The sequence below is a fragment of the Mustela nigripes genome, chromosome 2 (genome assembly GCF_022355385.1).
Source record: "Mustela nigripes isolate SB6536 chromosome 2, MUSNIG.SB6536, whole genome shotgun sequence".
Lineage (NCBI taxonomy): Eukaryota > Metazoa > Chordata > Mammalia > Carnivora > Mustelidae > Mustela > Mustela nigripes.
This window is the reverse complement of record NC_081558.1, coordinates 57,889,329-57,916,706: the sequence shown is the minus strand read 5'-3', so window position 1 is coordinate 57,916,706 and position 27,378 is coordinate 57,889,329. Positions and strand designations below refer to the sequence as shown.

The window sequence follows — 27,378 nt, the reverse complement described above, 5'->3', positions numbered from 1 at the left end:
CATCCTTATCACCAGAGATAGGGAACTGAGGGTCCAGAATGCTGTATATATAAACCTTGCTTACTCCTTCACTACTTTGCTACCCCAAGCCCCAACTTATTTCTCTTGTCAATTCTTCACAGTTTTACTATTTCTTTATCTAAAAGGTAAAAAAAGCTGCCTGCTTTGGTTACTTCTTTGAGTCTTATATTTTTATGAGTTCTCATATGTACAACACTAAATTTGCTTAGTTAGCCTGTGACTCCCTCTTATGTCAATTCAATGATTAGGCCAGCCACAGAGCCTAGGAAGGAGGAAGGGAAAAGTTTTTCCTCCCCTATAGTGTCCTACAACTCAACTCAATTCTGTCACTATTTACCTGGAGATCAGTTCCACATGTTAAGGGTTCAGCCCTATGAGACTGCCTCCACCCCTTCAGAACCCAACAGGAAACTCAGGTTGTCACCTGTGCTTCTGAGGACCAGCTAGCTATAGATGGGATGTTCCAATGACCCTCTCCTCAGCTTCAGTTAATTTGCTACAGCAGCTAACAGAACTCAGAGAAACAACTTAATGGATTGCAAGTTCAGTACAAGAGGATTTAATCCGGGAACAGCCAGGAGGAAGAGATGCATAGGTCAAGGTATGTGGGAAGGGACATGGAGCTTCCATGCCTTATTCGAGCTACTTACTTTCCTTGAGCATCCAAGCTCTCTGCTGAACGCTGTCCTTTTGGGTTTTTAGGGAGGCTTCATGACCCAGGCATGATTGAATAAGTCATTGGCCACTGACGATTGATTGATTGACTCTCCAGTTCCTCTCTTCTACCTTCTCCAAAGGTTAGGGAGTAGGACTGAGAGAGTTCCAACTCTAATCACTCAGTGGGCTCCCCTGGTGGCCAGCCCCCAATCTTAGGTGCTTTCCAAAAGTCACCTCAGGAACATAACAAAAGACGTCTTTCTCACTGTCATCACGGGAAATTCCAAGGGTTTTTGGAGTTCTGTGTCAGGAGCAGGAGTAAGACCAAATAAATATTTCCTACTATAAATCACAATATCACAGCCCATGACTGCCTCTCCAGAGCTTTTGCCTGTGACATTTTAGAAGACCATAGTTTCAGACTAAAACCGTACTTTACTTGGAAAGACATTTTCAGAGTAAGCTTACCATACAGTGTCTTCTCTTTCTGTACTGCTATTTTGTGTGCAAGCACCTAGCAGTAACTTTTCCACAGGTGAGTGCCATGTGCCTGACAAACAGAAGTGGCCCTTCTCTAAACCCCTGCCCTAAATCTTCACCTGTGTTGTGTGTGTGTCTCCTAGAGCGGCATTGCATGGTGTTAGCTATCCTAACACATGTCTTCCTCTTCTCTGGGATGCATGGGGGATTGAACAAACCGTGTCTGCTTCTCTCAGGGACTCTGTTGCTATTATAGGGCCTGTACCCCAGGAGGCATCAGGGAGCAGTTACTGCTGAGTATGACTATACCCTGCTCATCATAGAGGGCAAACTGGCCGCCAGGCAGAACTGAATGGATTTTGTGCTTGGCTACCTTAGTGTTTAAATGAAAAGCTAAATTAGTGGCTGACATGTAAAAGATTGCATATAGAAATTTCATATAGAAACACTCTCTTCTCTTGAAAAATGGGAAGATGGGCCATGTTGGGCTAGCGTTCTTGCCATTCCTACCCTGTATCAGTTGGCTGGAACTGAGCCGTGGCTTCCTCAAGGCAGGATACTGTTCTGATCTCCAGCCTCCATACTCAAGGGCATCTTAAGCCCTGCCAATCTCTCTTCTTGAGTCATCAGCCTAGCCAGTGAAGACCCCTGTTGGTGACCCCTGACTGTCGGCTGTGGCTGACAAACCTTTTTAGTGGCTCCAGACACTTCAATAATTGTGTGAGAGTCCTGTACCCTCTCCAGTAGGAGCACATAGCATAGCATTTTACATACTATGAGGGGCTCTGCAGCCCCTCCCGAGGCCAGGCTGCAGACTTGCAGGGCCAGAACTCTAGGGTCAGAGATGACATCTTTTTCTGCCACCTTCCAACAGTCTTTTGCAGAATCCCCCGACTGGCTCCTGCTCCACATTCCAGCCTCAGCTCCGTCAGCTACTGGAGACAGGCCTTCCCAGGCCATTCATTGTAAATTAGCTGTCCTCCCTTCTCTTGGCGCGCTAGTCCTTTGAAACTCTGCTTTAATTTTGCCTGGAAGTCTTCTTCCTCTCTGAAATGGTCTGGTTCAGACGTTAGTTCACCGGTTTACTGTCTGACCTCCGCCCCGCCCCAATACAGTGTAACGCGGAGAGAGCACCGTCTGTATCCCAGTGCCCTGAATAAGTAGGCACGTAATAACAGCCTGTCGATTGAATGGATGGACGGACGGATCCCCCCCACCCCGCCCCCTGCCCCCCGCCCCGTTCTCAATTTCCTTGAGGCATCAGGTGGCAGGAGCCAGGTGAGACAACAGCCCCACGGCCGGCGACCTCGGCCAAGTTCTGCCCCTGGAGCCCCCTCCTGCTGCGCGGTACCAGGCAGCGCCCGCGGGCGGCGAGAGGGCGGAAGCTTCGGGGCCGGAACGGGCCTGCCCGGCGCGCGGGTTGCGGGGGGGCGGCTTAATCAGCCGGACCGCAGCGGCGGCCGCGGGAGGGGAGGGCCCGCGGGCGGCGGCGGCGGCGGCGGCATGGCAGGTCGGCGGGTGAACGTGAACGTGGGCGTGCTGGGCCACATCGACAGCGGCAAGACGGCGCTGGCGCGGGCGCTGAGCACCACGGCTTCCACCGCCGCCTTCGACAAGCAGCCGCAGAGTCGCGAGCGCGGCATCACGCTCGACCTGGGCTTCTCGTGCTTCTCGGTACCGCTGCCCGCGCGCCTGCGGGCGGCGCTGCCCGCGTCCGCCGCGGCGTCCGGAGCCGAGCCCGAGCCCGGCGAGCCGCAGCTTCAGGTCACGCTGGTCGATTGCCCCGGGCACGCCTCCCTCATCCGGACCATCATTGGCGGTGAGCGCGGGCCGGGGCGGGAGCCGGGCTCGGGGACGCTGGGCGGAGCGGCCGGGCCCCGTGTTCGAGCTCGCCCGAGCCGCTGCCGGGGAACGGGGACCGTCTCACCTCCCGGCAGGGCCCCGCCCAGGGCGCGAGAGGTGGACGGGGCTCGCCCGAGGCCCCGCCGGCAAGCGATCGGGGGTTCTGGGACCCGAACTCGCGACCGGCTGACGTGGAAGCGCTTCCCACCCAGCACAACCGCGCAGGAAGGTGCTTCCCTAAAGTGTTGGGTTTATGGTTTTTGGTTTTTGTTTTCAAGAGGAGTTTGTAGTACACGAACAAGTCAGAAACCCCCAAAAGACTGCCGAAAGGGTCTATGTGAAAAGTGCGAACAAAAGAAGTCTGCACTCATCCGTTCTTTGGTCTCCTGGTTCCCATTTCTAGTCAACCACCGTCAGCCGCTGCCCCAGTTCCTTGTGTCATTTCGGAAAAACTCCACGTAAAGACAAGCATACCCGCTGTTCGTAAGCCCCCTCTTCTCTCTCTTCACAAAACGGTAACGCTGTCTACACTTAGTCAACACCAAGGGCTCCGTATCTGCACACAAAAAGCTATATCATTATTATTTCTTAGAGAGGGAGAGAGAAACCTAAGCAGGCTCCACGCCCAGCACAGAGTCCTAGTGGCGCTCCATCTCCGGACCCTGAGATCATGAGCTGAGCAGAAATCAAGTCTTAGCGGACTGAGGCACCCAGGCGCCCCCAAAGCTGTATTATTATTATTATTTTAAAAGATTTTATTTATTTATTTGCCACAGAGAGAGAGAGCGAGCGAGCGAGAGCACGCACAGGCAGGCAGAGTGGCAGCAGAGGCAGAGGGAGAAGCAGGTTCCCCACCGAGCAAGGAGCCCGATGTGGGACTCGATCCAAGGATGCCGGGATCATGACCTGAGCCGAAGGCAGCTGCTTAACCAACTGAGCCACCCAGGCGTCCCTAAAAGCTGTATTATTTTTAAGGGTCATATAAAAGCCCATCGTACAGCTGTGCCAACGTTTTCTTAACTAACTCTTAATGATAGACACTTAAACGTCATTTTCAGTTTTTGCTAATGATGCTTCAGTGAATTTTCTAGAACAAGACTGGTGGGGGTGCTGATCTGGCTGTAGGATATGCTGCTGGAACCCATCTGGCTTGGGCAAAGAGCACATGAATTTTCAGTCATGAGAGGTACTGCCAAAATGCCCTTCAAAAATGTTCCATTTAATCAATTTTTTAATTATAAGGTAATACATGGATAGGTTCTGCTTGTGAAGAAATAGAACTTTTCAGATTAGGTAAAAGTCCTGTAATGGCCCCTCTTTCTCCAGAGGAAGCCACTATTATACCTTTGTGGATTACTTTTCTGGGTATGTTTTTACTGCAATTAAATCTGTGGACAGGGCTTTAAAACATGCTCTGTTTTTAGAGGAAAATGATAAAATAATAGAAGCATCTGGTACAAAAAGGTAAACAGCTAAAAGAAGTCTCTTCTTCACTGCTGACCCAAGTATTTGGTTACTTTCCTGTTTTCCACTGCCTTGTCTTTCCTTCCAATCTTCTCTACACCTACAAGCACATACGGGAATATATATTGGGCAGATGGTTTTATTGGCTTGGTGGCAGATGGCCTCATTGGTCTCTGGGCATACTGGGTCCCAGCTGTAGTGATGAGTGTACTAAGTACTTTAATCTTTGTTACCTCCCGGCTGTTCGATGCTGCAGGCAGTCTGAGGTCACTTCCCCATTTTATAGTAGAGGAAGTGGAGGCTCATAGGAAGAGACCTGCTCAAGGTCACACAGTCTAAAGTCTTCTATTCAAGTTGTGTGTCAGTCATCAGATGAATGTTAAGGGTCATGTGATCCTCTCTACTCTTTTCCCCTTTTCTTAACAATTCTGTTTAGTCGAGTCCAGGTACATCTTCAGACATATACTCTGAGCCAGCCTGGGTTGGAGATGGAAGAGCCAGGTTAAAGTAAAATAAGAAGTCACTTTTAGGGATTTTTGTTGTTTGTTTTTTTAGTAAAGAGTGTAGGTGAATAGTAAAGGGCATGCTTTTGAGTCAGACTGGGCAGGAGACCTAGCTTTTCCTTGTACTAACTGTGCTCTTTGAACCTGATTTTGGGCCTTCCAAACACTGGCAGATAGCAACCACACAGCTCTTTATTGGCTTTGCTTTTCTCCCATGTTTGCCACTTCCCCAGGTAGATTCTGCAAGGAATGCAGTGGTTACCATTTAATAGTTGAAGAAATTGGGATGTAGGGAGGCTGCGGGTAAGTGGCACACCAGGTACCCCTGGTCCCAAAGCTGGAGCTCTTTGCCATGCTTCCTCAAATCACTTTATACTTCCCCTGCTCCCCTTCTAATATATCCATGTATAGAGAAGCTCTTTGTAGGACAAAATGTTTCAGGTGCCAGCCTCATCGTATATAACCAAATTTTAATGACTCTAAGACTTGGCAGTTCCTTAGTTTAGACGGCAAAACTGTAAAAGAAAAGAAGAAGAATTTTTTCTCTTCTTGTAGGTACATCATGGCTCTTCTTTACTCTCATCTCCTGAGTGAGGAGACTTTCTGTACCTTTTTTTTTTTTTAAGATTTTATTTATTTATTTGATAGAGAGACACAGTGAGAGAAGGAGCACAAGCAAGGGGAGTGGGAGAGGGAGAAGCAGGCTTCCTCTGGAGCAGGGAGCCCCATGTGGACTTGGATCACCAGGACCCTGGAATCATGACCTGAGCCGAAGGCAGACGCTTAATAACTGAGTCAACCAGGCATCCCTTTCCTTACCTTCTTACAGGCATTAAAATGCAACCTGAACACAGTGGAATGGTGAGACCACGGCTGCCACTATCCTTCCTTCCATAGATCAGATTCTCACCCTTTTCAGAGAAATGAGAAAAAGTGAGGGAAAGCGTACCCACATTTGAGTACCTGTTCTGGCCCACGTCTGTTGCTAAGAACTTGCATTTGTGCAACAGCCCCAAGTGGTGGGAGTGTTAGGCCTATTTTTCTGATAAAGGAGCTGAAGCTTGGAAAGTATAAAGTACCCTGGGCTGGTGTTTACCTAACTCTGCCTCCCCTAACCTGAATCTGGTTAACACCTTTAGTTCCCCTCGTGACTCATAGATCATAGATCCATAGTTGTCTTTGCTTTTTTGAGATTGCTCCAGAGGCCAAATCCCTGCCTCTGGCAGCTGGTCTGCTACAATGCTGGACCTTCTCAGGGACTGCCTGCCCTCCTCTTCCTGCTACTTCATTTCCGTACAGTAGGCCGAGAACTCTCATGTCAGCGCTCAGCTTCAACACTTCCCAGCAGCTCCTCTTTGTGCTTAAAATGCCAGCCTCTTCTCTGTGGGCTGCAGAACCCACGATTTGGCCTCCGTCTTCCTCTGAGCTCATCCCTTGCCCCTGACCTTCAGTCTCACTGCCCTCATTTTTACTTATTGAATGGGCTAGTTTTGCACCTATTGTTCCCTCTCTTTGGTACATCCAGCTCCTCATTCATATCTCAGGTCGAGTGTCCTGTCAAGAGGGCTCTTCTGAGCTGCCCAGCCAAAGTATCCTCAACTCTCTGCCCCACGTGCTTTCTCATGTCTCTATTTTACTGCCTTACAACCCTTTTCACTATCTGATAACTCTCTATGTGTTTCCTTGTTGACTGTCTCTGTCCTCCATGAGAGCAGAGTAGGAATCATGACTGGCTTATTCTCAGCGTTTGGGCCAGAGCCAGGTGTGTGGTAGGCATGTGGTAAGTCTGAATGGGGGAAGCTGTGTCCCACTTCCTGGGCTGGATGGTAAAAGTGAGCAAAGAACATTCTTCATGGGTTAGTGGACAGAAAGCAATCAGCATGGGGCCTGGCTTATAATCGGTACATTATGCATGTTTCTTATTTCCCTCTAGGAGCTAAAGGCACTAGGGAGAGGGTGCTGTCCAATGTGCCCAGTGACCTATCAGAGCTTTTAGCATACAGGACAAAAGCAGGAATAACTCAACTTTGCTGGGCAGTGGGGTATAGGACATGATGGGTGGAAAGAAGAGCTTTCCTGGTGAAGGAAATGGTGGAGGAGCCAGGGCTCCATGGCTTAAACCTGCCTTTTTGTCCTTCGGAGTTGGAGGTAATGGCCAGCATTTAGTTGTGGCTAGAAATCAGCATGGCATGTGGGGAGGTGTGATGAAGATGAAGGTAGAAGGGTTGGTGGGCCAGAGCCTCTAGAGTGCTGAGTGTTGTTGAACTTAGATTAGGTTAGGCCCTTAGCATAGATTTCTTTCTTTTTTTCGTTTTTTTTTATTTTTTATTTTTTTATTTTTTTTTTTTTTTTAAAGATTTTATTTATTAATTTGACAGAGAGAAATCACAAGTAGACAGAGAGGCAGCCAGAGAGAGAGAGAGGGAAGCAGGCTCTCCGCCGAGCAGAGAGCCCGATGCGGGACTCGATCCCAGGACTCTGAGATCATGACCTGAGCCGAAGGCAGCAGCCCAACCCACTGAGCCACCCAGGCGCCCCTCGTTTTTTTTTAAAGATTTAATTTATTTGACAGAGATCACAAGTAGGCAGAGAGGCAGGCAGTGGGCGGGGCAGGGGGAGCAGAGAGCTGAGCTGAGCAGAGAGCCCAGTGTGAGGCTCCATCCCAGGACCCTGAGATCATGACCTGAGCCGAAGGCAGAGGCTTACCCACTGAGCCACCCAGGCACTGCACCTTAGCATAGCTTTCTTCTAAGGGCCTTGGCAGCGTTTTAAAACAGGGTTGTGACAAGATCAGGCCTGAGCTTTAGGATGATGCAAGAGTCCCAGGCAGGCAATGCACCTGTACTTGGAATTGCTGGAAGACTGGGGTCTTGTTAGAATTCCTGGCTCGTTGTGAGTGATTTAGACCCCTTGCTGAATACATTAGCTCTAGTACAAGGAAATGAGAATGATTGTCTCAGTTCTATGATGATATCTCTGAAGTTTAATATATCTTATATTAAAGCCAGTTCTCATTGATTCTCTTGCTACCCCCCCCCCCCCCGCAAAGTATTTTCGCTACCCAAAGATTCCTTTCTTAGCTTAGAGAAAATTGGGCTTTATCTGCTTGATCCATGTGGCCATAGATAAAACTCCATGGTACCAGGGGGAGGTTAATAGTGACAGTAGTACTTAGCTTTTATTTAGTGCTGCCCTTAAGCTGTTTTTTCCCCCATTTAACACTCAAAGCAATCTGGTGAAGTAAGAGGTGATATTCCCATTTTACAGGTGAAAAAGCAGGCTCAGAGAGGTCAGGTGGGGAGCACAGTTCCTAAGTGTCAGGGTTGGGTTTGAACCTGTGTTGATCTGACCACACAGCTCTTACTCAGGCATTCTCAATGGGAATGAAAAAGTGTATCCGTCCACTCAGGCCCCCTATAGTAGTGTTTCAGGGCAGTATTTTTCTCTAATCCATTTTGGAGTATAAATCTTTCAGGGCTAGAACTTCAAAAAGATTCAGTAATGTATGTTTTAAAGACTTGGGTGGGGGTGAGGGACTTGGACCCATCCTCAATCTAACTCTGGCAGGAAAGAGGAGAGCTGAAAAATGCTGGAATCTTGGCTTGGCAATTTATAGTCCTCTTGTGGCTGCTAGGATTAACAGTGTATTGTCTCCTGGTCTTTTGTTCCAGTTGTTAATGAACAACAGCTCTTCTGCCACGACTTGTACTTGTCGCCCTGATCCCTTCCCTCCTCTGCCCACCATTTAAGTGGTGCTTCCTGCCTGGCTCGGACCCTCTGGGTCCCTGGGTCTTTCCCTAGCTGGAGCTGATGAGAGCTGCCACAGCTGCCACAGCCTTGTAAGTCTGACTTGGTTACTCTCTTTGGAGGGAAAACATTCAGCAAACCCCCGAGGATATTTGTCTCTGCAGCCCCGGAGGAGACCCTCTTTGTAAAACTTAAGCTACTTTGCCTTCTCTGTTTTTCCAGCTCTCTGCGCTCTTGGTGCCGATGCAGAGAAAGCGCTTGTCCCTTTGGCTTGTTTTATTAAATCAAGCAGATTTTATACATTCCCCTTTGGGCACCTGCACATAATGCCCAGAAAGCAGTGCAGTAGCCACAGAAGCCGAGACAGCAAGGGGCCTGGCGGTGCACGGAATTTGGGCATTATGCTAGTGTAAAACCAGCCAGCCACACAAAAATCCCGATTTTGGTTTTCTTTACCTCTAGTCTTTTTATGAATCTGCGCAGCAATACATTGTTATGGTATCATGTTCATATATATGTGCCCTAAAATATTGGGACGTATTTAAAGGAGTTGATATAACTGGAAATGCTTCTTTAACCTAAACTTCTTTAGCTCCTAGAATCTTCCAGGCCTTGCTTCCATGTATCTTCATGCTCACTCAGGGAGCGCTGCCTTTGATTTTTTCTTCTTTGTTAAAAGGTGATCTTACTGTAACAGAAGATTCTTGTCTGCGATGCCATTTCTGGGATGCCCTCAACCCCTGAGTGAAGTGGACCCTGACGCTGGTGTCTCTTGTGTTAATGTGCTGACAGCCTCTCTATGTCCAGTAGGAAGTTGGCTGCACGCAGAGTCCAGTGTGCCTGTTTTCAAATACAGGTTTTTCTGTTTTGTCTGCTACCTTATCACTCTCTGACCCCTCCCTATCTCCTTCCAAGTTGGAGTGCCTTTTGCTGTCTCTAGGAGACTCTCAAGTTGAGCTTTGTCTGTAGCCGTGTGCCTGGCGCTGGGTGGCAGGTGACTTTGCTTTGGTCTGGGTGACAGTGTGGAGGTAACATAACATTGGAGATGCAGCTTGAGTTTAAATTAATGCAGAATATTCGAGCAGGAACCAACAGGAAAGAAAAATGGAAACAGGTAGTCATATTTCATTCTGTGGGGTACATTTTTCTTCTCATGGGGCTTGCCCTTGAGAACAAAACATATCAAATGTTAAATCAAAGAATATTTTTGTAGTCATGCTAGGAATAGAAAATAATGCAAAGACTTTGCCTTCTGGAGGCAAATATTTTGCTGGAAGGTTATAATCAAAGTCAGAAGGAAATCATAGCCATAGCTTTTGGTAAAGCTGTAATCATTTAAAATTAATTGCTTTTAAGCTTTTTACTTAGCATCTCCTTTGTTTTCTATCTTCTTTGTCTCCTGGGTTTTTCTTCAAAAATCACTTCATCCAGGTTGGAATAAGATTTGGGCAGGCATCCCAGGAAACAACCCGTAAATTAATCCCTGAGACATATTCCCTGCTCAGTCATTTTTTTTGTTGTTGGCTAGAGTCTCGGACAGGCTAGGAGTGAGGCTCCCTTGTCTTGGAGCGTGGGTCTGTTCCCTTTGACCAGGAGGCCTTTCAACTTGTGCTCAAGGTGACAGTGTCTGTAGCTTTGGTGCCTGGGTGATCTGGCAGCCTGCATCCTGGTGAGGTGGAGTCTGACATTTCTGAGATGGCCTCAGGAATGGGGCCACCTCAGGGTGGGGCGAGGAGCAGGAATGAACCCTCCTAGGGTCAGATGGCATCTTGTGTCTCCCCTGCTCTGCTGCAGTGGCTGGCTTCCCCTTATTCAAGTATTCCCTTTAGTCTGGAAGTATCTAAGGGACAGAGACAACATCTGAATTATGTCAGTAGCTCTAGGGCCAATCCAGGACCTAGCACATAGTAGATACCCAGTAATGCCTGTAAACATTTTTATTGAGATATAATTCACATACCATAAAATGAACCCATTTCAAGTGTATACTTTGGTGGTGTTCAGTATGTTCCCAGAGTTGCTGCATAGAGCTTTTGCCACAATCCAAGTTGAGAATATTTTCATCATTACAAAAAGAAATCCCAGGGTGCCTGGGTGGCTCAGTGGGTTAAGCCTCTGTCTTTGGCTCATGTCATGATCTCAGGGTCCTGGGATCGAGCCCCGCATCCTTCTCTCTGCTCAGCAGAGAGCCTGCTTTCCCCCCCTCTCTCTGCCTGCCTCTTTGCCTACTTGTGTTCTCTGTCAAATAAATAAATAAATAAAATCTTAAAAAAAAAAACAAAAAGAAACCCCAGACTTATTAGTAGTCACTCTCCGTTCTTTCCTCCCCTAGGCCCATGCAGCCACTGATTTACTTCATGTGCACAGATTTGTGTTTACTGGACATTTCATAAAAATGGAATCATCCAGCATGTGGCCTTTTGCATCTGGCTTCTTTTGATTGGTGTGATATTTTCAAGGTTTTCCATGTTGTAGCATGGAGTAGATACACGTCATCCCTTTTTTAGAGAAATTTTTTAAAAATTTATTTTTAATTCTGGTAAAGTAAATATTACATAAAATTTGCCATCTAACCATTTTTTTTAAGGGGTGGAGAGAGAGAAATGGAGAGAGAAAGGAGCAGGGAGGAGTAGAGGGAGAGGGAGAGAGAGAATCTCAAGCGGACTATGCTCAGCAGGAAGCCCATCACGGAGCTCGTTCCCACCACCCTGACTGAGGTCATGACCTGAGCTGAAATCAAGAGTCGGATGCTTAACTGACTGAGCCTTTTGTGCGTTCCAACTGTTTAACCATTTTTTTTTTTTTTAAGATTTTATTTATTTATTTGACAGAGAGAGATTACAAGTAGGCAGAGAGGCAGGCAGAGAGAGACAGAGGAGGAAGCAGGCTCCCCGCTGAGCAGAGAGCCCGATGCGGGACTCGATCCCAGGACCCTGGGATCATGACCTGAGCCGAAGGCAGCGGCTTAACCCACTGAGCCACCCAGGCGCCCCTGTTTAACCATTTTTAAGTTTACAGTCCAGTGACATCCATCTCCAGAACTCTTGATCTTAAAAAACTGAAACTTTAGGGGCACCTGGGTGGCTCAGTCGGTTAAGTGTCAGCCTTTGGCTCAGGTCACGATCCCTGGGGTCCTGGGATCGAGCCCCGCATTGGGCTCCTTGCTCCACAGGGAGCCTGCTTCTCCTGCTTCCCCTGCTTGTGCGTATGTGTGCACTCTCTCTGTTAAATAAGTTAAAATCTTAAAAAACAAAACAACAAAACAAACAAACCCAAACTGAAACTCTGTAGCCATTGAACAGTGACTTTCCCTTCCACCTCCCAGCTGCATTCATCCCTTTGTATAGCTGAGTAGTACTCCAGTATGTGTGTATACTGTTTTTTAACCTGCTCATCTTCTGAAGGACATTTGGATGGTTTCCACTTCTTGGTGATTATGCCCAATCCTGCCGTGAGCATTTGTGTACAAATCTTTGTGTGGACATATGTTTTTATTCCTTGGCATATACCTAGGAATGGAATTACTGGGTCACAGGGTAGCTGCTTCTACTTTTCTACATATATTGTATACTCTGTTTGGATGTGAGGGCAGATACAGACGTGCCTGTCTTCAGGGAACTCAATGGTCCGGAGGACCAGGGAGGAGCAGGAGGCAGTGCCAACAGCCAGTTAAGACGGAGAGTCATAAGGGCTTCATAAAGAGGAGCTTAGGATATGAGTGCCTCTGCCTGGGACAGGCAGGAAGGGCATCCCTCAGGAGGGGACCCTGGGCAGGGCCTGGAAGGATGACCTAGAGGTTTCCAGGCAGAGGACAAGAGAGGGCAGAGCAGACCCAGGGTGCAGCCTGAGCAGTCGGAGGTGTGAGAGCAGATCTGGCTCAAGAAGCGGGCGGTCAGTCAGTGGGAGAAGTGGGAGGAGGTAAGGCCAGGGCGTAAGGGTCATGGGCAAGTTAGGAGGAGGGGCTGTCTTGTCAGAGCTTTGAAGGATGGCTGAGATTTTCCCAGTGGGAATAGGAGAGGCTTTCCTGCTGGAGGACTCAGAGTGAACAGGGACATAGGGGCAAAGGAAGGGCTAGAGTGTGGAGCTCACAGGAGGCAGCAGGGTATGAGGCTGAGCTGCAGAGACCCTGGGGCCCCAGAGCTCAGGAGCTTGGAGAGCCTGTAGTTGGAGGCAGGTGGATGGTTTTTAAGCTGGGAGATCCTGCCAGCTTTTGAAGAGTCGGAAGAGAGGGCTTGTGCCAAGTGGTCTGGGGCCATGCATCCCTCTTCTTATTCTGACCGAGGGTTACAGAGCCAGCTTGAAGAGGGAGGGAGAGCGACCACAGACAGAATGGACACTGTTAGGAGGGACAGTGTGGCTCTGGGGGTGCAGACATGGCAGTGCAAAGTGGGGGCTGAGGCATGTCTGCCTCTCACAGGGAGAGGGGGGGAATGGACACTTTGGGAACCTCTGTTGTCTTGCTGGCCACAGTTCCAGGCCCTTTATTATCTCACTCCACCCTGCCAGCCAGGGGTAGGAGTTTCCCTCTCCATTGTGCAGCCCACACAGGCGAGAGTCCAGAGGTCAGTAACTGGCTCAGCGGGGGTCTAATCCAATTTGATTTCAGAAAATCTGGATTGCTGGGAAGCTGCTCTCAGACCTTAGCTCATGCCTTCTTTGGTAGGAACTATGGCTCCTGAGGAGCGGTTTATATACAAGTCAATTTGTCAAAAATAGAGACTTCAGCTTCCATTCTCGCCTGGATTATTTGAGTTTTGTTTTTTTGTTAATTGGGTCTTTTTTTCCTTGTGCTGTGAGATTAGGCTCCTGCTGCTTTGAAGTGGCCTTGGCTGGGTGGGGAGGGAGTGGGAAGGACTTAGTTAATGTGGTGATCCTCTCTTGGCAGGAGAAGAAACAAGTTTTGCTGTTAAGAGAGAAGTTGACTTTCCCCCTTTCCCTATCTCCTGTGTTGTGATGATGCCTCTCTTGTCTTGGGGCCTTCAGGAAGACTAAAATAATTTCCTTTGTCTCTAACCTACTTCCTGAGGATATTTATTTGGTGGCATACACAGGTGTTACCTAAAGATAAACCTGACTTTTTTCTTTTAAAATTAGTGCTTGGAATTGCTAGCATTGACCTGCGTGGCCTCAGGAACCTGCCCTAGCTGGCCTCCCAGCTTCATCCTTTATTGTAGATTTATTTGGGTTGCTTAAAGCTCAGGGAGGGTCAGTGGCTTGTCCTTGGTCATCTGACACAGGGACTAGAGCTCTGCCTTCCCAGTTCCATTGCAGTATGGCACTTAAAAAAATAGCTCTGCTTGTGGTCATTTCTAGGTGATTTTCAGGGCCTTATGCCATAAGCACCAAAGACGCTTGCGTGTGTGCACACGCGTGTTTGCTCAGTGTTCCTTAGTCTCTGAAATGATGATGACCCAGGGCATGTTCAGAGATATTCCTCAGAACTTATGCTCTAGAGAAAAAAAGACTACAGAAGAAGACCTCTATTTCTTGAGCATTTGCACAGACAAGTAGGTAGAAAGACCAGGAAGGGAAGCTGGTGTTCACCAGCACAGACCTTGTGCCCATCAGCCATCAGCGTGGCTAGGAGAGGCCTGATGGACACTTTGACTGCGAGGGCCAGTTTTTCAGAAATCTCTGCAGGGCATTGCTCAGCACTGTCCAACAGAGGGGATGTGATGATGGGAACATTCAGCTTGGTGGCTGTGGGCACGTGAGGCCAATGAGTACTTGCGCTGTGGCTAGTGCAACTGAGCAACTGGACGTCTTAATTAAATTTCATTGGAAAGTTCTAGACCTGTGGATCCATCTGCTTATTGGGCCGGTTTCCTCATCAGTGAATATCACAGGCCTCAGACCCCACATCTTCAAGACCGCCCTCTTCACTTCCTTACCTTCCTGGGGAATGATACCTCCACTCTCCTAAAGCATGACCTTTTCTTTTCCTCTCTTTTCTCTCTCCCTCCCTTCCATCTTTCCTTCTTCCCTTCCTTTTTTCTCTTCTTTCTTTCTTTTAAAGATTTACTTATTTATTTTAGAGAGAATGTAAGTGGAGGGAGGGGCAGAGAGTATCCCAAGCGGACTCTAAGCTGAGCATGGAACCCCGTGTGGGCCGGGGCAGGGGGGCGGTGGCGATCCCATGACCCTGAGATCATGACCTGACCCAAAACTGAGAGTCAGATGCTTAACTGACTGAGCCACATAGGTGCCTCAGGGTATGACCTTTGAAATGATCCTCAATGTGTCCTCCTTCATATGAGTTGGTGACCAAGTCTTGTCCCTCCTGCATGTCCTTTTACCTGTGTGTCCTCACCATCACTGCAGCTGCTCCCTTAGGACAGGCCTCCATTGGTGCCCAGCTGGATGAGTACAGTGTTCCTTCACAGTCTCTCTGATTCCAGCCCCCCCCCCCCGCCTTAAAACTATTCTCCCCTCTGTAGCCAAGAACTCTTTCTAAATTGCTAATGTAGCTATTTTACCTCCCTGTTTTAAAAGTCTTGCATTGCCCTCAGTTGGCAGAAAGGCCAAATTCCTCAGCATGTCTGGTATCAGCCCTTCATGATGGCTCTGTGTCTCTTTGTCTCTCTCAGGACTCCTGGCTTAATGAACTACTTGCAGGTCTCTGGACAGATCACATTCTCTTGATGGCTGTGTCATCAGGCAACATGCCCTTCTCAGGGAAACCTCAGTGTTGGCTTTCCCCAGCCTGAATTAGGTGACCCTTATTCCAGGGCCTCTGACATCCTATATATATACCCTAGAATCTCATTTGCTCCCCATTGGTTGTCATTTTCTGTTTACCGGGTTATGTTTTCCACTGGACTTGATCCCCTTTGAGGGCAGGAGCCTGTTATCATTCACCTCTGTGTGCAGGGGTCCAGGACCTGGCCTGGCCCCGAGTCAGCCTTTGGTGCATGCAGACATGAGTGAATGAACGAACGGCTGGATAAGGGTCATTTCCCACTGCCTGCAGCACTGACCCACCCTCTTGGGGGGCCTGGAACCAGTGGCCATACAGAGTTCACAGTGGAGGAAGCCTGCCTTGAGGTTAGACAAGTTCATCTTTCAGTGGAAATTCAGTCCTCGTATTTCATTTTCAGGCCACTTTGCGTAGCAAAGTAGTTTAACTCGGAGCAGATTTCTGCCGTGCTGATGGTTAATTTCATGGCCCACAGAGGGTCAGCACACTAATGCCGGGAACACGGTGACCTCAGTGCTGCTCACCGCACACGGTGAGGGCCCGGCAGCCCTGTTGTTTTAGAGGCAGTTTTCAAACATCCTTCAACGGGCTGATTTTGAGTTAACAGGGGTGACCTTTTCAAGACCATTTTTAAAAGCTGTAATATAGATCCCTCCCAGACCATATATTTTCCTTTCTCTACACAGTTCAAAGGGGCTGGGTTGTCTCATAGGTTTTTGCCAGCAATCTTCAGCTTGACCCTGGTTGTTTAAATCTGCCGGAGGAAATTTGAACAAACTTGTACTTTGGTAATTCTTCTGCCTCTGTGAACCTTTAACCTTAAGGTTTCTTTCAGAGCCAGGGGCTGCATTGTCACCAGTCGTCCCTGCTGGGGCTTTCAAAGGGCATTGTCTAGTGCGTCTGTTTTCACTTTGCTACTGGAGTTCTTTTGAGGAAGGGTATTAATTCAGACCTGATTCTGAGACAGGACGAGGACTTTTAAACTTGCCCCAGAGCTTGGGGATGGGGAAATGAGCATAATGCAAGCCCGTGGCCTGCACCAGTGGTGTTCTGCAAGTAGGCTTCGAAGGTGAAGGGAGAGGAGGCCCTCCAGAGGTGCATCGGGTGCGTTCACTGTCCAGTGGGTGACCCTGGCTCTGCCTGGTCTGGCTTGACAATGTGACAGAAAGAGGATCCTCTCTCTGATGGTCAAGCTTTGGGCCCAGAATTCCTCCTAAATATATGCTTCCTGGAGCACCAGTTCTTATGAACCTGGGAGGGCAGATGTGAACTTAGAGTTCACATACTATTACAGAATACTTGAAGGATATGACACTTGCTGGGGAAAGAGAAGAGGGCTCCCTGGTGCAGGAGGGTAGGGACATCGTGGTGCTGTTCCCGCTGGCTGCCCCCAAGACTCCTGAGTCACCTTCAACAGATAGCTGATTTCACCATTTAGTTCTTCATGTGTTCTCTTGAGGGAAAGCCCAAAAGAAACCTGAAAATGTGCAACATCACAGTCCTAGGCCCCTGTGGCCTTCGGGAGCTGGTGTCTGGGCTGTTGCAGTGTCAGAGATCTGACGTTCCTGGTCTGTACCCAGGCAGCAACTGGTTTGTTCTGTCACCTACTCTTGCAGTAGGCTGGGGGTTGTCTGAGCACCTGGCCTGGTTCCTCAGCTTTCTTTCATTTCTTTTCTCAAGATTCTGGTGTCTTAGGGGGCCCCTCTCCATCAGATCAGACACTGTAGAAGAAAAGGTGTGTCATTCCATCGATCAGTTCATTCAGCAGGTCCAGAGCAATCTAGAGCTAGGAGTTGGGTTTGGTTTCCATTGGTGGTCAGGGAAGAAGGCTGAGCACCTGGGAGTGGGGGAGGCAGGTGCCACAGAAGTAAGCGGGATTGCGCAGCCCTGGACATTGGGATACTGCTGCGAAGAACAGCGCACAATGCCCAGAGACGGACAGGTGGATGTGCGGGGCCTCCTTTATCTGGAAGCTGGGGAAGGCCTTTCTGAGGAAGTTATGTTTGAACAAAAATCGGAAGGTTGGACAGGAGCCGTGGCAGCCCCTGGAGTGCTGGGAAGGAGTGGCACGCGTGAGGGTTTTGAGACAGGAGGAAGGTGGGGACTGTGGTACAAGTGAGCGGGTCACTCTGGCTGACTGTACAGAGCTGTTTTCCGCAGCAGACTCCCGGTGTGGGGCTGGCGTGTTGGATGAATGCGTATACTTGAGCCGCAGGCAGCCTCACGGTGGCTGGAGGATAAAGGATCTGCATGTATTGTCATTCTGAGATGAGGGCCAAGAGCAAGGAGGAGGAACACCACCAGCCTTCTGGAGGCGAATGGTCTCTGTGTGGCTGACCTTTGGCTTTTACCCCCCCCTTAAGAACTGTCCGTTTCTGGTGCCCCTCATTTTCTGACCATGGTAGAGGGAAGGGCTGAGGTGAGAATAGGAGTTGGCAGATAATCCTGGCATAAAGTGAACCAGTCTTCCCTCCTCTGTGCTTGTGTTTGGCCATTTCACATTGACTGCTTATGAACTACAAGCAGTAGTTGCTTATGAAGGTTAAAGATACATTCCTAAAGCACTAAACCAAGCACTGGACATCAGAAATGGTTAAGTGAAGTAGCTGAAGTCGCCAGTACCCAGCCCACCCTCTGAGACCTGGTCAAAGCCCATGGAACACATGCCCCTAAATCTTTATCTCCATTCCCTTTCCTTTGGGGTACCCGTTGGATTAAAGGTAATGCATTGGGGGCAGATTTTTGCCTTCTCTTTCTCCACCAGAAGTGAGTTAAGCAGGAGATCTGGCCCATCCTGGATTGTGTCTAGAAGGGTACAGGGGTGGTTTCAATATTTTGATGGTTTGTGGTTCAGAACTGAAACTGGAGACCCATTTAGAGAAGACCAGGATCTTTGCCTTGGAGGTTCCTGCCAAGGAGGCCTGGCCTGGCCCCAGACTTGAGTGGGTATTTTTCTTCCTTTGATTTTTCTCAAGTTGTTTAATAAGGGACAGTAGTTCATATCCTTTAAAGCTCTCTTGAGATGTCAATTTGGTCTTCTGGGGATAGCCATGTCCCCAGGTTGGAGGAGAATGTTTCCAGGTGACTCTAACAGGTTGGGGTTCATCAGAAAGAAGCAGACCATATCACTGAACCTCGGGGGAGTCCTTTGAGAAAGAGCAACCTGGGTTCTTCTTGCCTATTTTCCCCCTTCTGGAATCAAATGGAATCTCTTTGCCTAGCAGATAATTCCCAGATTTTAAAAAAAAAAAAAAAAAAAAAAAAAAGCACTGTATACTTGTTATTGTAGATTCATTATCTGTTCCTAAAAGTTTTTAAAAGTATATAATGAGAAAACTTGTCACAGTAACCAATAGTTTCTTTTCGAGGAATGAATTTTTTCTAGGAAAGATAAGAGGCAGTTATTTTTGGTTTGATTTCTTCAGCTGAATCTTCCTCTCTTCCTCTTTATCTCAAAATCTGTCTCGGAAGGCAATCTGGGGACATTTTAGCAAGCGCCCTGGTAACAGATGTGTGTCATCCTTTTCCTGACACATCTCCAGGCCCGGAGAGGCAGCTGTACAGTTGCAAGCTGGCCACAGGGCGGTAGGTGGAACCCATCTCCACGCCAACTCCCGGACTGTTCGGTGCACAAGAGGGCAGTGTTTGCTTACGGTCCTGGATGGAGATGATCAGTGTGTAGGTTAGCAGGTCAACATAGTTAGAATGACCTCGGACTTTTTCAAGACAAAATAAACTGTAAGCCACAGCCATGATGGCTTCCCATAGATGCCTTTCAGCTCCTGACCCTTCCGAAAAATAGCTGCTTGCTATCTTTTCTTTCCCTAAAAAGAAAAATATTTTTACTTTCAGCGTTTATTTTTTATTTTTTTTTAATCAAACGAAAGTACAGTTTGCGGCCTTGTACCTACAATGGCAGAGGTTAAAGAGTGTTGCAAAAGCAAAACCACTGCTTTCTAATTAAAAACCATATGGAAAGGTTTTTGTTTGAAGCAAGAGGTCAAATGTATATTCTTCCCCTTTCACATCAGTGTAAAGATTATCTGACTTAACTTTGAAAACATTTGAAGATATGGGCTTCAGTTATCAACCTTTCTCTGCAAGTTCATGGTATTAACCAGAGCAAGGCATTTCCAGGAGAGAAAAAAGGTGATCTCCCTGCCTCTCGGGGGCACAATCTACTCTCTCAAATAGGCCACATCCGCTTTTGTATAAGGATTGACCTGCGTTCAACTCTCCCGTGCTCTTTGGTACAGGCTTTCAGGCCAGAAAGATGTGTATTAATGGGCAGCCCCTGTCCCTCTGGATTGCAGCCTGTGCCAGAGTTGGGGGCTCGCACCTCTTCTGTTCCCCCCAGCCTAGAACTGTGGGTCCTAGGTACCTGCCACAGGTTAACACCCGAAAAAGTTTAGTGTACAGCAACAGCGGCTGCCAGAGCCAGTGCCCTGAGGAAATGCCAGAGATGATGGCAGGCAGTGGCCATCACTGTGCATTCCAGTGGCAGTGCCCCTTCACCTCTATGAGCCCGTTTGTGCACCCGGAATGCAGGTGGTTATCTTGCTTGGGGCGGTTGTAGCTGAGAAATGGCCGTAAAGCTTGTGGCACGTAGTAGGGAGCAGTTACTGTGATGTTGATCCCTCTGGCTCTCACCCCTTTATAAGCCCGTGGGCATAGGGGATTGTTGGACATGACGCTAGGGACACAGGCACTGACGGTCGTCCTTTTATTTGATTCACTAAGCGTGTCTGTTGTTCAGCCCTCTTAGCATCTGCAACAAGACAAAATGAAATCTAAGTGGGTGGGGGGAGTGCTGCGCTGCCGCCTCGATCCTCTGATAGCCATCAAGAAAAGCTGGGTTCCCAAGCTTAGCCCTATATGAAATCAGATGTCTTCTTCTAATCTTTTCTAATCGCAACATAAATCTTCCGAAGTGAGTGTGTCTATAAGATAGATGCCGTGTACCCTGCGGAATATATTAGTATTTGTGACGTCCTCACGGTCTTTAATTGATCAGTAGGATTTCATCCAGAATTTGAATTTGACAGCACCGAGGGAGGAGAACCATGGGTGGCCTTCTTGTTTGCTTCCCCATGAAGCTCCTGTCCTGGCTTTTATTAGAAGGGTCTGGGTAGGAAGGGAAGGTTTTTTGAGCTGCAGGCTTTCAAAAGAGGCTCACGCCATGTTTTTCCAGGAACATAATTTCTGAAAAATGCTGGGGCCCTCAATTTCCAAAGCAGCCTAGTTTGTAAAGGGAATGAAAAGTTGTTTCTGTGTGTGGATTCTGGGTTGTTTTCCATCTTCACTCCCTAAGGCAGGGTTGGCAAGCGGGGAAGGGGACAGATGTTCCTTGGTAGTAATTTCCAGTCAGATTCTTGAATGCCTTGTATACTCTGGGTCACCGTCAGCTCATAATGGAGCAAAATTGAGTGAGAATTCCTGCAATGAAAGACGTGAACGGCACACCGGCGAGATATGATGGTAGAGATAGAATGCATTCTGTGAGAAAATATTTCCAGTGCTATCTGTAAAATTCAGATTGAATAACCATTCTGAAGTGCTCCCTTTTAAAAGAGTTTCCTTCCACAAGCATTGCAGGCTGAGTAAATACCAATAATTTTTATTTCCCTTCTCCTTATCATTCCCCCTACTGAAATGTTCCTGCGCGGCCTATCTGGTCTTTTCAAGTGAGCATCAAATGATTAGTGTCAGCTTCCAATTTGAATTATGATCCGCATTTCAGAACACAAACTGCTTCGCGTTTGCATTTGGAGGTAATTATCAATATTTACCAATACCGTGGAAGACTTGGAAGTAGAGGAAGTGCCTCTGGAAATGGAGTCCCCAGATGAAGATAGCGCCGGGGGTGGTTTGTGCCCATGTGTGGAGGATGGCAAATGGGCTCAGAGGCCTTTCTCGCTCCAGCCTGATCCACAGGCTCTCAGTTGGATGGGGGGGCCACGTGCATCCAACTGCACAGCAGTCTTTTGGGGTTAGGAGCTCTGAAGAGGGTGGGAAAGCTGTTCCTGCCTCCTGTAGGAAATGCTTGCTGTGGCCTCTGCTGTCAGAAGCGGTCCCCTCTCTTGTTTCCTCAGGGGCTGCCCATGGGCCTGGTGGGAGTACCCTCTGGTGAGAAGGTCCAGAGAAACTGGAAGGCTGCTTTGAGACCTTTGTGGCCGGAGCCCCCCACCCCCCAGCAGCCTAGAAAGCAGATGAACATCAGTAAAATGTGCTGACATCCTGCATAAAATACAGTTTATACGTACAGCTGTCTGCATTGACTCCTCAGTGTACCGCTGGCATCTTCCGTCGTAGCAGAAATCTAATTCAGCTTGGAGTAATTCTAGTTTTTACCATTTGCTTTCTGTATTTTGGAGCCAGGAAATGTTTTTAAGTTTGCAAACACTGTAAACTTTGGTCCATTGCTTGTCATGCCTAATTAATAGCTGCCTTTGGCAAATCCAGAAGGAGGTTTCAGACTTCGTCTCACGGAACTTTCCGGAGTGAAGAGGCTGCAGTGCAAAGGCCTGTGCTCCAGACTCAGAGAGGCAAGATTTAAATAGGGGATTTGGGCCATTCTACTAGCTTACTGTGTGACTGTGGATATTTTGCTTTTCTAAACCTTAGTTTCTTTGCTCATTTGAAAAGAATAACGCCTACCTCTGGAGTTTGCTGTGGGGGTTAGCGGTAGCGACTGTGATGCAGTTAGCCTTCTTGGTGCGTGGTAGAAGCACAGTGAATGGAGGCCGCGCTCACTCGCTCACTGCCACTGTGGCCTGTGGACCGGCACTGGGAGGCTTTGCACCGGAGTGCCTCTGCTTCTGAGGTCGCTGGGGAGAGTCAAACACCCTCAGCATTGCAGACAGCAGGAAAGAGCACTGGAATTATGCAAGAGCTATGTTTCAAAGAAGGAAATGAAATTCTTGAATTTTTTAAGGCAAAGAAGAGGAGGGAAAAAAATAGATTCATTGTTTTACTTGGCTATTCAACAGGATGCAGGACAAAGCTGGCCTCTCTCCTGTCTAATGTCATCATCGGCATTCTTTCTTTCTCTTTTTCTTTCTTTTTCTTCTTCCCCTCCTCCTTCCCCTCCTCCCCTTCCTCCTCTCCTCTCCTCCCCTTCCTCTTCCCTCCTCCCACTTCCCCTCCCTCCCCTTCCCCCCACTTCTCCTCCTCTTCCCCCTCCTCTCTCAACTTGTACTGCAACAAAGCCCCCCTTTTCTCCAAAGTCATTCTGAGGTTCCGAGCCTGGGATTAAATCTCATGCTGTGGAGATGCTCTATTGCTAGGAATATTTCCTCTTTTGTGGTCTCTAGTCTCAAATTCTTCACCATTTCCTGTTGCTTTTTTCCCCCCTCAAATGAAGGTGCCAGGTGCCAGCCTCATGGCTAGTTTCAGAGTACAGGCTGTATAGACCGGCAAGCAGGCGCTCTCATGGTCCCACTGTGCAGCCAGGGTTGTAGGTGATGGGGCAGTATGGTGAGCAAGGTTTGAAGGAAGATGGGCACAGGGATAGAAAGTGGGACTGACCTCTGGTGAAGCTGGACTGGTGTCAGGCCAGGTGGAAGCTGACAGATGCTAGAGTTGAGGGGGGAAGCTCTTTGGGAGGGCTGATAAAAGTCAACATCTGCTCACCGTTTAATGAGTACCAGCAATGTGGGCTCTGCCATCCTGACACAGTGCAGGCTTTGGAAAGCCCTAGGAAAAGATATGGTTCCTGCTTTTGGGAATCTCAGTGCTGGGAGAAGCTTTCTCAGCTTGTTTTCACAACTTGAGAGAATGTGGGTTCAGCAGTGAGCCCTGGAGGAGGACCACGGTTACTCCTCTAGCACCAGTCATGTGCTCATTGCAAAGGCCTGGATTTGCACCACGTCCTTCTTTCCTTAACAGTGCCTTGTGACACCTGTAGCCGTGCTTATTTATAAGGAGTAGCAGAAGGAGCTGGGTTCAACGTGCCAGCCTGGGTTTAAAGCCCAGCTCTGCGGTTAGCTTGTGATGACACATTACTCTGAACCTCTGTTTTCTCATCTTCACAATGGAGAGAATCATCTCGCGGGTTTTTTGTGAGAATCCCAGGAGATCAGCTGTGTATAGTGCTTACCTCCATGCCCGCAACCTATAAAGTACTCAACAAATGGTGTTAGCTCTGGGATCGTAACTATGATTTGATTTTTTAATCTTTAAAAGAGTGCTCATATAAAAATAAATCGTTTCTCAGAAGTCTCACTTATTTTTGGTTGGGAAGGCAGACTAGATGGATGGCATCTGATACCCTAGATAATGTATGATTTTTGTCTTGTTTTTAAATTGGCAAGGATGTAGCTGGGGCGTAAATGAACACACTTGAAGTCATCAGAGTATCAGTACTTAGCTACGCCGATGTGGCTGTAACATCGTGAGTGCGGTTGGAGTTGAGAGGAGGAAGGCCCTTGATAGGGAAAAGGCAGGACAGAAACCAGAAGAGAAACGTGGATGGTTTATTAGAAAGCAGTGTGTTTTGTCTGCCGGGAGAGATCAGTCTGCAGGAAGCCTTGGCTTGTTTTGTGTGCAGAAGCGGATAGGTGCCGATCACTGCTGCATGCAGTTGTGGCCCCGAATATGTGACTCAGCTTTCCTTGAAATAATTGGTGTGTCAGTATTAAGGGGAAAAAAAAACCCCACAGAATAGCACAGCATGAGTGCCAACATGATACAATTTTTAAAGTTTAAGGATTAAAGGCTGAGAAACTGAATTTGAATCCTGGCTTCTGCATTTCTTAGCTGTCTCATCTTGGGCAGGTTACTTCACTTCTCTGGGCCCTAACTTCCTGCAGAATAGAAAAGAATCATTTTAAGGATTAGAAGAAATATATCTGGTCCTTGATAAGCCTTTAATAAATATGGTTATTGTTATCACTGTTACTTTTCCCACTGATAATAAAGGCTCCTAGTCCCTTGTGGCTCTACGTTGCCAACTATAAATGTGGGCTTCCCTGAAATGCTGTAGTTTTTTTCTGTAGTGTAAATGAACATACTAGAGTGTTGATTCAGTGTTGCAGAGAGGTTTGTAAAGGAATTTATATAACCACATTTTGACAGGCTCTTTTTCGTTAACTCCTTCTAAAACTGGGACCAAATTAAAAAAAAAAAAAAGCCCTTACTAGTATAACATTTTTAGAACCTGAGCTAGACCTATGTGTATGCCCAGGGACAAATTCAGAAAACCTTAGTTTTTCTAAAGACTTGTTAGGGGTGCCCACCTTTCAATCAAGGAAACAATTTTTCTTTATGAATTTACTGTTTATTTTTTGGGCATGCACATTTCCAAATATATCAAATATAAGTCATACATTTTTTAAGTTTTTAAACTAACGATAAAACATTAGACCTTTGCAGGGAATTTAAAAAGGTCTTGTTGACTTTCAGTTTCCCTCAGATTTGCATGACTCTGAAATTCCTGGAAGTTTCACATCTCTAGCTAATCCAGCAAACACTCTGTTTAGGGTGGTAAAGAACTCCCTATCAACCCAAATCTTACTACATCAAACTGGAAAGAACCTCCCAAATTCTTTCATTTTGTGTTTTACTGTAACACGGATTGCTTAAACTAAGTGGGAAATTGGCTGTGAATTTTTAAAAATATGGAGATACTCATTTTTGTCAAATTTGTCTTAGAAGAGCAGGCTCAAGTTTGTTTTTATAAATGGGAAAATTGATTTGCAAAAAGATGAATGAAGAGTGACATACAGGAGATGACTTGTGGCCCGTTTAGAATTTGATTGGAGAAATCACAGCCGTAAAAAAAACGGGTTGACTTTCTTTAAATGATAGGCCATCTGGTTCCCAAAATCATGCTTATTGACGTAAACACCCTGGACTTCAAGGTGAATTTCAGACTATTGGATTAGTTTATCTGCGTACTGGTACTTGTGTAGAACCCATGGCAAAATAGTATACCATAATAAATGCATGTACAGCAAATAAAACGGGAGTTCAGAATCACGAGTCATATAGTAAAAATGTGTGGTCTAAGTCGTGTTCAGCGAAGGTTTTATTATTTTGGAATAAGGTCTTTACAGTTGTCTTAAAGGAATGTCTCTTTTCGGGCAGATTTGAAATATGAAAACCATCTTATTTTCTTACAAGTGAAACATTCAAATACCATGTTTTCCCATGCACTTTTCAGCATGTAAAGTGAAAATGGAAGTAATTTTGCTAGGTAACTTATATTTTGGGGGCTGAGGAGAAGCACTAGAAAATTTAGCTCCTGAGTATCCGTTCTTCATAAGAAGGCAGTAGCATCCACAGAGATTATCATGTCAGTATTTGCTAAGCCATAACCAGATTTTGCTGCTGTTGTATTCAGACTCAAATTTAGTCTAAAAGTGAAATTTCTAAATGAAACTTTTTAAAGGTGGGTTCAGTTTGGGGTAGGCAAATCAGTAGAAATAGTACATAAACTCCAAGAACAAAATGGCATTTTGTTTTTTCCTGTTAAACTCCTTTACTTGTTGACATTGCAATCTTTACAATGGGACAATTGTGATTCCAGAAGCCCAGAACCCTGAATGAATTCAGATGGACTTACTATTCTTTTCCTGTGAGTCTCGGAACCTTTCTGCTTTAATGCAGACCAAAAAACTGCCTTTACTGTTCGTTCTTCCTTACTCAGTTAAATCTCCAAATCCCTGTTATTATTATTGTAATTGTTATTTTATTGTAATAATTATTGTTACGATTATTGAACAAGCTCTGCATGTTTGGTTTGAAAAGATTCCACCGAGCATTTTGATTATGGTGATTAGTGTGTGGCGTGAAGCCGAGCAGTGGAGCAATGCAGGGATTTCGTTATGTTTCTGGGGCATTTTCACCGTTGATACCCGGGAGTAAGATTTTTGTTTTTACAAGCCAGAAGGGTTGCTGTGAATTCTAACATTTGGGAATCACAGCTTTAATTCTGACTTATTCTGGTGAAATAAAAACAAGCCCTTGATACTGTTTTCATCTCTTGAATGAATGAGACCTATTTCTGATTTCAAGTTTACTGAAGCAGTCTCTCCGTTTCCCCAAGTGCCACTTCCCAAGGTGGACAAAACGTGTTCTGTGCAGGAGAAATGTGAGATGCTGGCTGCTTGGGGGAGGAAGGGAGAGAGGAAGCTGTTTGCAAAACTACTTAAAATAAATTTGAGGGGTCAAACATGGAACACAGTTGCAAAAGAGAAAGGAAAAAAATGCCTTAGGTCAGTTCAGCTAAAATAGCGTAGGCATTCACATTGGCTGGAGGGTTGTGTATTTCTTGCTAATCAGATACAATCGGTACAGATAATGCTGGAGTATCTGAGGCTAGATCTCCTAGCCTCTGTATCAGAGAAATTAACCTAAAGGGGCATGTTTTAAAGGGTTGATTTGGGGGAACAGATACCATTTGGAAGAGAGATGCAAGCTGTGTTTACCTAGTCCGAAGAGTACGCAGACTTGAATCTTGCTTCCTGACTTGGAGCTTGTCTGTCGGGGACAACCCTGCTTTGGGCCGGGCTAGACGGGCTTGCGTTAGCACTTCATTTAAAAGCGATCGGTTCTTTTAAATTAAACATGCAAAGTTATCTTGTTGAGGCATTGAATGGAAGGTTGCTGGATTATTGAATTTGGCCCACAATTTAGCCAGTTCAGCAGGGATTTTGGGGTCTGAAGCAATTAATATGCAAGTACATTTGAGTCAGCAAGGTAAGAGATTACTGTCTTATCAGGGTAAGAAAAATTTCTCTTCCCAAGATCCATACTTTTTAGGTGGTAGATAAAACCCATTGTTTGAGGTTCATGTTTGAGAGTGACCACCTCATACTGCCAGATTTTAACCACCAACCCACACAAGAGGGAATACTTGCCTTAGGCTCAGCGTAGAGGAGACCCCAGTTTCCTTTCTCATGGTCTCTTGTTCGTTCTTTCTTTCTTTCTTTCTTTCTTTCTTTCTTTCTTTCTTTCTTTCTTTCT

At 46.9% G+C, this 27,378-nt stretch overlaps 1 protein-coding gene across 3 annotated transcripts in view; it reads left to right on the top strand.

Annotated features, from left to right (window-relative positions):
- Positions 1–2,621: 2,621 nt before the first annotated feature.
- The window catches only part of EEFSEC (eukaryotic elongation factor, selenocysteine-tRNA specific), a 249,492-nt gene continuing 224,735 nt past the window's right edge, over positions 2,622–27,378 (top strand). For all 3 annotated transcript variants that reach the window (XM_059390445.1, XM_059390446.1, XM_059390444.1), the window contains exon 1: positions 2,622–2,977. In XM_059390445.1, coding sequence (XP_059246428.1) covers positions 2,662–2,977 — 316 coding nt within the window. In that variant the 5' untranslated portion in view covers positions 2,622–2,661. The remainder of the gene's footprint in view (positions 2,978–27,378) is intronic.